General features: G+C 39.7%; 1 protein-coding gene across 1 annotated transcript; it reads left to right on the forward strand.

The window, feature by feature from the left end:
• Positions 1-7,399: 7,399 nt before the first annotated feature.
• LOC141401930 (larval cuticle protein 65Ab1-like) lies at positions 7,400-7,711 on the forward strand. Its single transcript, XM_073982500.1, has one exon. It carries the CDS (start codon positions 7,400-7,402, stop codon positions 7,709-7,711), a length of 312 nt encoding a protein of 103 aa, XP_073838601.1.
• Positions 7,712-15,437: the final 7,726 nt, after the last annotated feature.

A 15,437-nucleotide genomic window follows, 5' to 3' on the forward strand; every position in this document is an offset into this window, starting at 1 on the left:
TATATGGGGGCTATACCAAAACATGGACCTATGTTGGCGATGTTCGGTGGAGAAGTTTGATGACCACTGAATACCTCAAATGTCAATTTACAGCTAGTTCGGGTAAAAATTGTAGCTAAAATTCTCAAAATACCGAAAATCGGGAGGTACCGTTATATGGGGGCTATACCAAACCATGGAACTATGTTGGCGATGTTCGGTGGAGAACTTTGATGACCACTGAGAACCTCAAATAAAATGCTTTATTCGGAAGGCCCACAAGTTTTGTTATATATGTTTATCGACACTTATGAACCCTAAATGTCAAATTATAGCTAAATCGGTCTTAAAATGTAGCTAAAAACGTCAAAATACCGTAAATCGGGGGGTACCGTGATATGGGGGCTATACCAAAACGTGGACCTATGTCCACAACTTTTGTTATGTAAGTTTATTGATACTTAAGAACTCCAAATGTCAAATTGTAGCTAAATCGGTCTAAAAATGTAGCTAAAACCGTCTAAATACCGTAAATCGGGGGGTACCGTTATATGGGGGCTATACCAAAACGTGGACCTATGTCCACAAGTTTTGTTATATATATTTAGTGACACTTAAGAACCCTAAATGTAAAATTATACAGTGGCGGCCATATAATTAAGAACGACATCGTATTAAAAAGTATTTGACTTGCTACGTTCCAAATATTTGAATATTTATATGGAACAAAATTTGTAAATAAAGTACACGGTAAGCACTTTCAAATAAAGCTAAAACATGTTATAATTCTCCCTCGTTTATACGAAAGAAACCACGACTTATAAATAGTCATAAATCGACATGGCCACATAATTAAGAACGATATAAGTAAAGGTTACTTTAAGGTAATTTTCATACACAATATGTGAATATATGGTTATGTATTTTAGAAATCGGTTACTTTGATTCATTTTTAGTATCAAATGTCCTTCAATGGTACATATTATTGCGTCTAAGTTTGATAATAGGGGCATACCTAACGTTTTCAAAATTTTGCCCATAATTTGACTAATTTATTTTATTTTTGGGATCTAAAGCCACAGTTTTGGCTTCCTCTCATTCCCTCGATGACGCTCTAAACGATACCCTGTGATTGTCGTTCCATAGTCGGCGCTTACTTACCCTTAAATTGGCTTTTATCCCACTTCTTTGAGTTCTTTACGAGGGAATTGTCTGGGAAATAGTTTCGTAAGAGCCATTTCCACCTTATAAAGCGGTAGGATTTTTGTCTGAAGGTAGTAGAGAGGAAATGAAACAATAATATAAGGTGTATACAAAAATTGGAAGAATTCCACACCGAATATAACATTAATTAACATAATGTTTTGAATGCTCGAATTCCACAATAATTTTGTGTATGTACATCAGACATTAGTTTATACAAAAATTGTATTTTCATCCATAAAAATTATTGATTTGACTGGTTTTGATATTAATATGAGCTTCATTGATTAAAAAGTCTTACATAACTATGCCTACCACACCCACAAAGACATTGTGCAATGAAATCTTTCAAAATATTAAACCTTTCATTTTTGTTCGGTGTACCGTTAGGCCATTTTTTTGTACAAAACGAAATTATTTTTTTATTTCCTGTCTACTATCTGCAGACAACAATCCTGCCGATTTATAAGGTGGAAATGGCTCATACGAAACTATTTCCCAGACAATTTCCTCGTTAAGGACTCAAAGAAGTGGGATAAAAGCCAATTTAAGGGTAAGTAAGCGCCGACTATGGAACGACAATCACAGGGTATCGTTTAGAGCGTCATCGAGGGAATGAGAGGAAGCCAAAACTGTGGCTTTAGATCCCAAAAATAAAATAAATTCGTCAAATTATGGGCAAATTTTTGAAAACGTTAGGTATGCCCTAATTATCAAACTTAGACGCAATAATATGTACCATTGAAGGACATTTGATACTAAAAATGAATCAAAGTAACCGATTTCTAAAATACATAACCATATATTCACATATTGTGTATGAAAATTACCTTAAAGTAACCTTTACTTATATCGTTCTTAATTATGTGGCCAGGTCGATTTATGACTATTTTAATAAATCGTGGTTTCTTTCGTATAAACGAGGGAGAATTAAAACATGTTTTGGCTTCATTTGAAAGTGCTTACCGTGTACTTTATTTACAAATTTTGTTCCATATAAATATTCAAATATTTGGAACGTAGCAAGTCAAATACTTTTTAATACGATGTCGTTCTTAATTATATGGCCGCCACTGTAGCTAAATCGGTCTGAAAATGTAGCTAAAAACGTCAAAATACCGTAAATCGGGAGGTATCGTTATATGGGGACTATACCGAACCGTGGACCTATCTTGACAATTTTTAGTGGAGCAATTTCGCGGCCATTGGGAACCTCAAATGTAAAATTTCAGCTGCTTTGGGCAACAAATGCGGCTAAGATCCTTAAAATACCTTAAATCGGGAGGTACCGTTATATGGGGGCTATACCAAAACTTGGACCGATATAGCCCATCTTCGAACTTGATCTTCCGACGGCTAAAAAAATGGTATTCCCCAATTTTCAGCGAAATCGGTCTAAAAATGCGACCTGTATGTTGCGAACGGACGGACGGACGGACGGACGGACATGCATAAATCGACTCAGAAAGTGATTCTATGTATATCCCTAGAAGGAACTATGGGTCTATCTCGCTTCCTTTTGTATGTTACATACAAATGCACTAACACATAATACCCCTTACCACATAGTGGTGTAGGGTATAAAAACACAATGCCGTATGTAACATATATTGATTTTGTATCACGATTTGCTTTAAAATCTGTATGTACCGTAATGTGGGACTATACCAAATCATAGACATATACCAAACATTTTTAGTAACCAAACTTCTTCATAAAGGACTCGAAATATTGAATTATGTTAAATTAAGTGTGAAAGGAATTTTTGAAAAAATTGAAAAACGATTCGAGAGGAGTTCTTAAACTTCACTTTATCCGAATTTTTTTGTGGAGGTGCCCAAAGTTGTTGACCAATATACTCCATATTCGAACCCGATCTATATCTCGATGGAAAAATTCGATGTACAAACTTTGAACCAAATCGATTGCTCCCTTCGAGAGTTATCGTTCACACTATTTTACAGACAAATTTTGAACTTTTGTGGGGGAGGTAGGGAGGAGGAGTGAACCGATATGGCCCGTCTTTGAACTTAAACTAAGTTTTGACAAAAGGTGCTGGTCCGAGTCTATATTTGCTCCTAGGAACGATCGTACATCCAACCATAGAATAATGAATGAATAGACAGAGAATTTGTAATATGTGCTTTGTGTTGCATTTTGTTTTGGCGTAAATTGCAAGATTTTGTTGTTTTTTTTTTATTTGAGGATGTAGATCCGGCCAATATTACCCACATACATATTGTCTTTTACCATTATTAATAGTATAAAAATGCAAAGTTATTGTCATTTTCAAAATTGAGTACCTCGTTAACTGACTCAATTCTTACTCAATGGTGGTGCTCAAAATATTTTGTGCATAAGTCTCTCTGAGCGAGTTTTTCCTTTGCTAAACGACGACAGATGAGAATAAAGAGAACATATGTTGTTGTTGCAGTTACGTAAACGTATATGCGTGATATTGGATGCTATCTAACACAAGGCGATTAATTTGATTTATTGTTTTCTGGTCTGGTGATAGACAGATGCACTTTTGAATGTTGAGATGTTTAAATCGGGTACTGTTAACTAACATGTTTTTTTAGCCGCTGCGAAGACTTTCAACCTCCTTCCTTTATCAGATGTGCACTAGCGTGGTTTTAAAAAATCGATATCGGTTTTTTTTTTATGCGGCACATATGTTTGGTCTGTTCGTCCTTATATCTTCAGTGCGAACATGAGCGCAATAAAGCTGATGTTGAAGCATTTTGCTTTTATCCGTATTGTAGCAAGTCTCTCATTCACTGGGATGAAGCTGGAGATCAGATACATTAACTTACATTAACATTAAAATATGTATTGTAAAGATATGTTTAGAGTCCGCATGTAGTATTGTGAGTCCAGCAAACGTTTTACAACAATTGTTTTTGTTATATCTTACAATAGCTGTTGTCATATCCAAAAATAGTTTGGACAATATTATTCTCTTTTCTTCGACAATTTTATTCTCTACTCTCGATATTCGATGCCGTGGTGAAAAAAATAAAACAATTTTGGTGAGTTTTGTTTGTATAAGTTTCCCTTCTATTTTTATACCCTCCACCATAGTATGGATGGTATATTAAGTTTATTTTTCTGTTTTTATACATTTCCTACCTTAAAAAGTATTACATTCCTGATCAGGATAAAATTCTGAGTCGATATAGCCATGTCCGCCTGTCTGTCCGTCTATTGTAATCACTCTAGCGTCCACAATAATTGAGATAGAGCGCTGCATTTTTGCACCCGAGGCAGGTCAAGTTCGTCCCCATTTAACAGTACTACCCGATAATTTGACATTTAAGTTTCTTAGGTATCACAACACTACTCCATCAAAAACTGTCAACATAGGTCCATGTTTAGGTGTAGCCTCCATATAACGGTACCTCCCGATTTCGGTATTTTGGGGATTTTAGCTATATATTTCTACCGAACTACCTGTTATTACACGTTTGTGGTCCCCAGTGGTCAAAAAACTACTTCACTAAAAATTTTAAAGATAGTTCCAGCTTTTGGAATAGTCCCCATATAACTGTACCTCCTGATTTTTGGTATTTTGAGGATTTTAGCTACATTTTTTGTCCAAACTACCTGTAACTTAATATTTAAGGTTCACAGTGGTCACAAAATATTTCCTCCAAAAAATTATCTACATAGGTTCACGTTCTGGTATAGCCTCCCGAGTTCGGTATAGTATACCTCTCGAGTTTCGGTAGTTTGAGAATTTTAGCTATAATTTTTAACCGACTAGCTGTAATTTTACATTTGAGGTTCTGATTGGTCGCAATACTTCTCCACCAAAAATCGTCAACATAGGTCCAAGTTTTGAAATAGCCCCCATATAACGGTACCTCCTGATTTTCGGTATTAGGAGCATTTTGGCTACAATTTTTAAATGTACTACCAGTAATTTGACATTTGATGTTCTCAGTGGTCACGAAACTTCTCCACCAAAAATCGTCAATATAGGTCCATGTTTTTGTATAGCCCCCATATAACAGTACTTTCCGAATTTCGGTATTTTGAGAATATTAGCTAAAATTTTTAACCGAACTAGCTGTAATTTGACATTTGAGGTTCTCTGTGGTCATGAAACTTAGCACCAAAAATCGAACCTGCTGTAATTTGACATCTGAATTTTCAAAGATCACGAAACTTCTTCACTAAAAATAGTCAACATAGGTCCATGTTTTGGTATAGCTCCCATATAACGGCACTTCCCGATTTTCGGTATTTTGAGGGTCTTAGCTTTATTGTTTGACGGAACTACCCGTAATTTGATTTTTGAGGTTCCCTGCTGTCATAAAACTTTGATATACACCCATAGGCGATACCTTTCACCTGACAGAACACATTTTTTTAGATTAGATTAAATAATTTATGCATTTGGGGTATTAAGACTATTTTTTGGTGGAGGGTATAAAAAGTTTGGCCCGCCCGAACGTTTTTCACTTGTTTATTTTATTTTATCTTTGTTCCTTTTTTGTGTAAGTACACCATGAGATTTTTATTTGTTTCTTCTTTCTCATTCATCTTTGTGTTTTGATAGATGATTTACACCACAATATGAAAAGTGTTTTTGGTCATAATTTGTGTTTTCTTTTCATATTTGTTGTGGTTTTATGGTATTCCATATGTTGGGGTAGGTGCTTGGAGGATGAGCGCAATGGAGTAGTTATGTTTCTTCATTGAATTTATTGTTTTTTAGTTAAACCTTGTCAATACTCATAATATTATACGTGACATTTATATGAGAATTATATACGATCAAATCAAAAATTTCAGTACCAGTAGTGCGATTCTCTAACACATTTTTTTCTCTAACACATTTTAAAATTTTTTAAGGTTTTCACAATTTTGAGTGGAAACCGTAAGTCCTATGGAAATAGAACTAACGAAAATGTTGTAGCAGTGATAATTCTCAACAAGACTGGCCTTTATGATATTTTCGTAGGTTTTACCGTTTTTGAGATATAGAAGTTCAATTTGGGACAACGCACAGACTGGGACAATGCTTTGCACGGTGCACCTTAATTAACTTTAAATGAAAACCGCTTACACAATTCAAGGATAGTTTAAGGACCATTCAAGGATAGTTTCAAATTCTTAGCGAATGTTTTTCTTGTGATCCCAATTACAACGATATAATCTGTTTCGTGGGCGAGTCTATGCCTCTAACGGAGAACAGTGCATCCCAAACTTATAGCAAGTTTCGCTCTATTCGTTCAGGTACCTCTTCGAGATTAAATCCAGTTGAAATTTGCTACTTCTTAGATCGTGTTGAAATGTTAATAGCATGTAATCCTTGTAATAAGGACTACTCACAGTTTTATTTTTCTACGGAAACCAATACTTTCCTACACATGGACCCAGAAAAAGGCAAGTCTGTGCTAACTCAAATATCTAGTGGGAACAATATCAACCGAAGTGGACCCTAAAGTTATATCATATTCAAAAAATAAATAGTTACAATGGCTTAACTTTTTCTTTCCGAGATATGGGCCCCGAAATGTCCCAATATTTAAGGCCGCTCCTTCAAAAATGCAGTTAAGTACAAATTTTTACTACAGACCGTCATTATTGTTTCTTTTTAACCTTAATATTGTATTATCTATCCTCGATAATGGGCGGAAAATACAAACAATTCATTGAGATGACACCTTGTTGAGATCAGTTGGGCCCCTATCAAGCAATTGGGGGAACTATGCATTTGTCGAAATGTACTTTTGCGGTCTATTGTGATTGCAGCTTTCGTTCTTTCAATCTTAGTACTGCAATCGAATAGCTAATTTGCTACCACCTTCAATCAACTCAAACTCAACCCGCCACAAGAAAACCGTTCGATATTCACTCCTCGAGTCAAGCGGAGTTCTAATAATACAGTGTGTGATTGCATTTCATCTATCCCAATAAATACAGACCAAATAATAAAACCACAAAAAAAAACAAGTAAGTGCAGAACTAAATTAACTTGCAGTTAATTATCTAAGCAATATATGTATTGCAAATCTTGTTTTGCACCTTCATGCACCTGTTCCAGATTTATTTCTTATTCCACATTGAATTCTTTTTCTAAATTAACTTCTTGTTCTCGATTTATTTCAGGCAGAATATCAATCGCCCCACTTTGTATAAAACACGGCCCGTGTTCGACAGACAGTATCTGTTTAGTTTATCTAGTCAACGGAATAACACAAGCAAAATGAAATTCCTCATCGTCTTCGTTGCCCTCTTCGCCATTGCCTTGGCTCGTCCTGATGTTGAAGTTTTAAGATCCGACTCTGATGTAGGTCCCGAAAGTTACACCTACTCTGTTGCAACTTCCGATGGTACCGAACACAGCGAAGAAGGCCAACTCAAGGATGTCGGTACTGATCACGAAGCCATCGTCGTCCGCGGTACTTACACCTGGATCGATGAAAAGACTGGCGAAAAATTCACCGTCAACTATGTTGCTGATGAAAATGGTTTCCAACCCGAAGGTGCTCATTTGCCCGTTGCACCAGTTGCCTAAGTTATAAAAAATGTAAATAAATAAAAAAAAATTGATTATTAAATCTAACGAAACAAGTGTTCCTGTGGTCAAAGTATAGAATAGTTTGTAAGATTGGAGATCAAACAAAGGAAATGGAGTTGGGAATTGATATTATATTTTCTGAGTATATTAGAAGGTCTGATTTTGAAGCTACTCGAAGTGATACCTAGCTTTGGTTGTGACATTCTCCATTTCATCTTTGGTCATTGACTTATGTAGCTGACCCAGCCAGTGTAGGCTTAGTAAATTAATGCGATTAACTATACCAATTTCGACGTAAAGCTTGTATCGCTAGCAGTTCTTACGACACATATATTCTTCGCCTACTTAAGGGATGGTAGATGTTTTCAATAATTTGTTTCTCTACAGTCCACAGCATTGCTCTTCTGCTATGCCTTTGCCATTCCCTAAGCCACAGTGTGGTCAATAGGATGATGAATTTTTTTACAACCCACATCGCCGTATCATATATGAGTTTGAGATGAGTTTTTACTTAAGATTACATTAAAACTTACATAAATGGGGATTCGATAAAATAAAACCTCACACACAAAATAATTTTAAAATAAATATCTATATTTTTGGGCAATTTCTTGTAGCCACTGCATGCAGAACAGAACATTGAGCACCAACGTTGGAACGACATTTATGTAACATTACATGGAATCATCATATATACCAGACCTTGCCATTGGAGAGGAAGAATCTCAGTAAAAAGTTGTCCTTCTTGCGACAGGAGTTGTATAAGTCTGGTATAACTTTGATCGCAATCTCACGGCACTGGTCACTTCGGCAATGCTAATTGCAGATTCATCTTTTTCCAGTAGGTCTACAAGCATTGGAGAGCTTTTGGGTAGTCGGAGCTACCTCAAAATTTGTTTAAGTGCGGACTATTGAACCAACGATCAGTCCATGAGTACGAGATGAATGAACAGTATAATCGCAGGAAAATATAGAATGACCAGCATGTATTACATATGGTAAATAAACTTTGCAAAAGGAACCTCATTCATCTCTGTACAGTCATGGACTTCCCTGCATTAGATTGCAATTGTTTGAACTAATTTAATTTCAGTAGATTCATCTTTGATGGCCACGGTCTGATATTAAAAGCTCTCAAAGTATTTGCCATCAAGGTACGTGCTACACTTCTCCAAACTAAGAGTGCTCACCAATTACTTATTTACCCGAGCAACTTCTTCATATGCAGCCCTGTGGGTTCTCCACTGATATGGAGTTGAAATTTAAATGCCCTCAATGGAAAACTGGCGGCATACCGTTGTTGTTTTGTGTTGGTGATGCATTGCCAAGGACATCCCTTCTATAGAAGATCCTTTCAAAGGGAGTTTTATATTTGGAGTACCTCCTCAAATGGACATAGTTCCTTCAAAAACGGATTCTATCTACATAGCATTTAAAGGGACTTTTATCTACAGAAGACTCCTTCAAAATGGCTTCTATCATTAGAAGACCTCTTCACCTTTTCGTCTATCAAGAGAAGCAATTTCTATCTATAGAAGACCACTTCAATGGGGGCTTCTATCCACAGAGGGCACCTTCAAAGAGGCTTCCATCTGCAGAATACCCCTTCAAATTGGCTTCCATCTACAGAAGAACCCTTCAAAGGGGCTTTTATCTAGAGAAGATCCCTTCAAAGCGGTTTCTATCAATAGAAGACCTCTTCAAAGGTTTTCTATCTATAAAAGACCCCTTCAAATGGTCTTCTATCTAAAGAGGGCTCCTAAAAATGGGCTTCTGTCTTTAGAAGACCACTTCAAACGGGCTTCTATCTATAGAAGACCCCTTCATAGGAGCTTCTATCTATAGAAGACCCCTTCAAAAGGGCTTCTATCTATAGAAGACCCCTTCAAAAGGGCTTCTATCTATAGAAGACCCCTTCAAAGGGGCTTCTATCTATAGAAGACCCCTTCACAGGGTCTTCTATCTATAGAAGACACCTTCACAGGGGCTTCTATCTATAGAAGACCTCTTCGCAGGGGCTTCTATCTATAGAAGACCTCTTCGCAGGGGCTTCTATCTATAGAAGACCCCTTCACAGGGGCTTCTATCTATAGAAGACCCCTTCACAGAGGCTTCTATCTATAGAAGACCCCTTCACAGGGGCTTCTATCTATAGAAGACCACTTCAAAGGTGCTCCTATCTATAGAAGACCACTTCAAAGGGCTTCTATCTATAGAAGACCCCTTCAAAGGGGCTTCTATCTATAGAAGACCCGTTCAAAGGGGCTTCTATCTATAGAAGACCCGTTCAAAGGGGCTTCTATCTATAGAAGACCCGTTCAAAGGGGCTTCTATCTATAGACGACACCTTCAAGGGAGCTCCTATCTATAGAAGACCCCTTCAAAGGGGCTTCTATCTATAGAAGACCCCTTCAAAGGTGCTCCTATCTATAGAAGACCACTTCAAAGGGGCTTCTATCTATAGAAGACCCCTTCAAAGGGGCTTCTATATATAGAAGACCCGTTCAAAGGGGCTTCTATCTATAGACGACACCTTCAAGGGAGCTCCTATCTATAGAAGACCCCTTCTAAGGGGCTTCTATCTATAGAAGACCCATTCAGAGGGGCTTCCATATATCGACGACCCCTTCAAAGGGGCTCCTATCTATAGAAGACCCTTTCAAAAAAGCTTCTATCTATAGAAGACCTCTTCAAAGGGGTTTCTATCTATAAAAGACCCCTTCAAATAGTCTTCTCTCTAAAGAGGGCTCCTAAAAATGAGCTATTATCTCTAGAAGCCCCCTGAAAGGGGCTTCTATCTATAGAAGACCCCCTCAAAGGGGCTTCTACCTATAGAAGACCCCCTGAAAGGGGCTTCTATCTATAGAAGACCCCTTCACAGGGGCTTCTATCTATAGAAGACCCCTTCACAGGGGATTCTATCTGTAGAAGACCCCTTCACAGGGGCTTCTATCTATAGAAGACCCCTTCAAAGGGGCTTCTATCTATAGAAGGCACTTTCAAAGGGGCTTCTATCTAAAGAAGACCTCTTCAAAGGGGCTTCTGTCTATAGAAGACCCCTTCAAAGCGGCTTCTCCCCTTCAACGGCTTCTACCTATAGAAGACTCCTTAAAAGGGGCTTCCATCTAGAGAAGACCCCTTCAAAGCGGCTTCTATCTACAGAAGACCTTTTCAGAGGGGCTTCTATCTAGAGAGGACCCCTTCAAAGGGGCTTCTGTCTATAGAAGACTCCTTCAGAGGGGCTTCCATCTATAGACGACCCCTTCAAAGGGGCTTCTGTCTATAGAAGACTCCTTCAAAGGGGCTTCCTCTAGAGAAGACCCCCTGAAAGGGGCTTCCATCTAGAGAAGAACCTTTCAAAACGGCTGCTATCTACAGAAGACTCTTTCAAAGCGGATTCTATCTAGAGAGGACCCCTTCAAATGGGCTTCTGTTTATAGAAGACCCCTTCAAAGGAACTTCTGTCTATAGAAGCCCCCTTCACATGTGCTTCTATCTATAGAAGACCCCTTCAAAGGCTTCCATCTATAGAAGACTCCTTCAAAGGGGCATCTCTCTTTAGAAGACCCCTTCAAAGGGGCTCCGACCTATAGAAGACCCCTTCAAAGGGGCTTCTATCTAGAGATGGCCCCTTCCATCTAGAGAAGACCCCTTCAAAGGGGCTTCTGTCTAGAGAAGACCCCTTCAAAGGGGCTTCTATCTACAGAAGACCTTTTCAAAGGGGCTTCTATCTATAGAAGACCCCTTCAACGGCTTCTATCTATAGAAGACTCCTTCAAAGGGGCTTCCATCTAGAGAAGACCCCTTCAAAACGGCTTCTATCTACAGAAGAAGAAGGGCATTCTACCTATAGAAGACCCCCTGAAAGGGGCTTCTATCTATAGAAGACCCCTTCAAAGGCTTCTATCAATAGAAGACTCCTTCAAAGGGGCTTCTCTCTTTAGAAGACCCCTTCAAAGGGGCTCCTACCTATAGAAGACCCTTTCAAAGGGGCTTCTATCTAGAAATGACCTCTTCAAAGAGGCTTCGATCTATAGAAGACCCCTTCAGATGGGCTTCTATCAAAGGGGCTTCTGTCTATAGAAGACTCCTTCAGAGGGGCTTCCATCTATAGACGACCCCTTCAAAGGGGCTCCTATCTATAGAAGACCCTTTCAAAAAAGCTTCTATCTATAGAAGACCTCTTCAAAGGGGTTTTTATCTATAAAAGACCCCTTCAAATAGTCTTCTCTCAAAAGAGGGCTCCTAAAAATGAGCTTCTATCTCTAGAAGCCCCCTGAAAGGGGCTTCTACCTATAGAAGACCCCCTGAAAGGGGCTTCTATCTATAGAAGACCCCTTCACAGGGGCTTTTATCTATACAAGACCCCTTCACATGTGCTTCTCTCTTTAGAAGACCCGTTCATAGGGGCTTCTATCTAGAGGGGACCCCTTCAAATGTGCTTCTATCTATAGAAGACCCTTTTAAAGGGGCTTCTATCTAGAGAGGACCCCTTCAAAGGGGCTTCTGTCTAGAGAAGACCCCTTCAAAACGGCTTCTATCTACAGAAGACCTTTTCAAAGGGGCTTCTATCTAGAGAGGACCCCTTCAAAGGGGCTTCTGTCTATAGAAGACTCCTTCAAAGGGGCTTCCATCTAGAGAAGACCCCTTCGAAACGGCTTCTATCTACAGAAGACCCTTTCAAAGGGGCTTCCTCTAGAGAAGACCCCCTGAAAGGGGCTTCTATCTATGGAAGACCCCTTCACAGGGGCTTCCATCTAGAGAAGACCCTTTCAAAACGGCTGCTATCTACAGAAGACTCTTTCAAAGGGGATTCTATCTAGAGAGGACCCCTTCAAATGGGCTTCTGTTTATAGAAGACCCCTTCAAAGGGGCTTCTGTCTATAGAAGCCCCCTTCACATGTGCTTCTATCTATAGAAGACCCCTTCAAAGGCTTCCATCTATAGAAGACTCCTTCAAAGGGGCTTCTCTCTTTAGAAGACCCGTTCATAGGGGCTTCTATCTAGAGGGGACCCTTTCAAAGGGGCTTCTATCTAGAGATGGCCCCTTCCATCTAGAGAACACCCCTTCAAAGGGGCTTCTGTCTAGAGAAGACCCCTTCAAAAAGCTTCTATCTATAGAAGACCTCTTCAAAGGGGTTTCTATCTATAAAAGACCCCTTCAAATAGTCTTCTCTCTAAAGAGGGCTCCTAAAAATGAGCTTTTATCTCTAGAAGCCCCCTGAAAGGGACCTCTACCTATAGAAGACCCCCTGAAAGGGGCTTCTATCTATAGAAGACCCCTTCACATGTGCTTCTATCTATAGAAGACCCCTTCACAGGGGATTCTATCTGTAGAATACCCCTTCACAGGGGCTTCTATCTATTGAAGAGCCCTTCAAAGGGGCTTCCATCTAGAGAAGACCCCTTCAAAGGGGTTTCTATCTATAGAAGGCACTTTCAAAGGGGCTTCTATCTAAAGAAGACCTCTTCAAAGGGGCTTATGTCTATAGAAGACCCCCCTCAAAGGGGCTTCTACCTATAGAAGACCCCCTGAAAGGGGCTTCTATCTATAGAAGACCCCTTCACAGGGGCTTCTATCTATAGAAGACCCCTTCACAGGGGATTCTATCTGTAGAATACCCCTTCACAGGGGCTTCTATCTATTGAAGAGCCCTTCAAAGGGGCTTCCATCTAGAGAAGACCCCTTCAAAGGGGTTTCTATCTATAGAAGGCACTTTCAAAGGGGCTTCTATCTAAAGAAGACCTCTTCAAAGGGGCTTATGTCTATAGAAGACCCCTTCAAAGGGGCTTCTCTCTTTAGAAGACCCGTTCAAAGTGGCTTCTATCTAGATAGGACCCCTTCACATGTGCTTCTACCTATAGAAGACCCCTTCAACGGCTTCTACCTATAGAAGACTCCTTATAAGGGGCTTCCATCTAGAGAAGACCCCTTCAAAACGGCTTCTATCTACAGAAGACCTTTTCAAAGGGGCTTCTATCTAGAGAGGACCCCTTCAAAGGGGCTTCTGTCTATAGAAGACTCCTTCAGAGGGGCTTCCATCTATAGACGACCCCTTCAAAGGGGCTCCTATCTATAGAAGACCCTTTCAAAAAAGCTTCTATCTATAGAAGACCTCTTCAAAGGGGTTTCTATCTATAAAAGACCCCTTCAAATAGTCTTCTCTCTAAAGAGGGCTCCTAAAAATGAGATTCTATCTCTAGAAGCCCCCTGAAAGGGGCTTCTATCTATAGAAGACCCCTTCACAGGGGCTTTTATCTATAGAAGACCCCTTCACATGTGCTTCTCTCTTTAGAAGACCCGTTCATAGGGGCTTCTATCTAGAGAGGACCCCTTCAAATGTGCTTCTATCTATAGAAGACCCTTTCAAAGGGGCTTCTATCTAGAGAGGACCCCTTCAAAGGGGCTTCTGTCTAGAGAAGACCCCTTCAAAACGGCTTCTATCTACAGAAGGCCTTTTCAAAGGGGCTTCTATCTAGATAGGACCCCTTCAAAGCGGCTTCTGTCTATAGAAGACTCCTTCAAAGGGGCTTCTATCTAGAGAAGACCCCTTCGAAACGGCTTCTATCTACAGAAGACCCTTTCAAAGGGGCTTCCTCTAGAGAAGACCCCCTGAAAGGGGCTTCTATCTATGGAAGACCCCTTCACAGGGGCTTCCATCTAGAGAAGACCCTTTCAAAACGGCTTCTATCTACAGAAGACTCTTTCAAAGGGGATTCTATCTACAGAGGACCCCTTCAAATGGGCATCTGTTTATAGAAGACCCCTTCAAAGGCTTCCATCTATAGAAGACTCCTTCAAAGGGGCTTCTCTCTTTAGAAGACCCCTTCAAAGGGGCTCCGACCTATAGAAGACCCCTTCAAAGGGGCTTCTGTCTACAGAAGACCTTTTCAAAGGGGCTTCTATCTATAGAAGGCCCCTTCAACGGCTTCTATCTATAGAAGACTCCTTCAAAGGGGCTTCCATCTAGAGAAGACCCCTTCAAAACGGCTTCTATCTACAGAAGACATTTTCAAAGGGGCTTCTATCTAGAGAGGACCCCTTCCAAGGGGCTTCTGTCTATAGGAGACTCCTTCAGAGGGGCTTCCATCTATAGACGACCCCTTCAAAGGGGCTCCTATCTATAGAAGACCCCTGAAAGGGGCTTCTACCTATAGAAGACCCCCTGAAAGGGGCTTCTATCTATAGAAGACCCCTTCAAAGGCTTCTATCTATAGAAGACTCCTTCAAAGGGGCTTCTCTCTTTAGAAGACCCCTTCAAAGAGGCTTCGATCTATAGAAGACCCTTTCAAAGGGGCTTCTATCTAGAGATGACCTCTTCAAAGAGGCTTCGATCTATAGAAGACCCCTTCAGATGGGCTTCTATCAATAGAAGATCTCTTCACAGGAGCTTCTATCCAGGGTAGAGCTGTTCAAAGGAGTTGCTATCAATAGAAGACCTTTTCACAGGGGCTTCTATAGCAGCTGCTAGCTACCTGAGACCCCTTCAAAGTAGCTTCTGTCTACATGCGACCCCTTCCAAGGGGCTTTTATCTATAGGCGACCTCTTCAGAAGTACCTCTCTCTATATCATATCCCTTCAAAGGGCTTGTATATTTAGGAGACCCACTCAGAGTAGCTTCTAACTATAGAAGACACCTTCAAATGACTTCTACATATAGAATACCCCTTCACTAAAATGTATATCTACAGAAGACCACTTTAAAGAGACTTTTACTTATA

The sequence above is a fragment of the Musca autumnalis genome, unplaced genomic scaffold (assembly GCF_047663935.1).
Source record: "Musca autumnalis isolate F117 unplaced genomic scaffold, ASM4766393v1 scaffold_4, whole genome shotgun sequence".
In the NCBI taxonomy this organism is placed as follows: Eukaryota; Metazoa; Arthropoda; class Insecta; order Diptera; family Muscidae; genus Musca; species Musca autumnalis.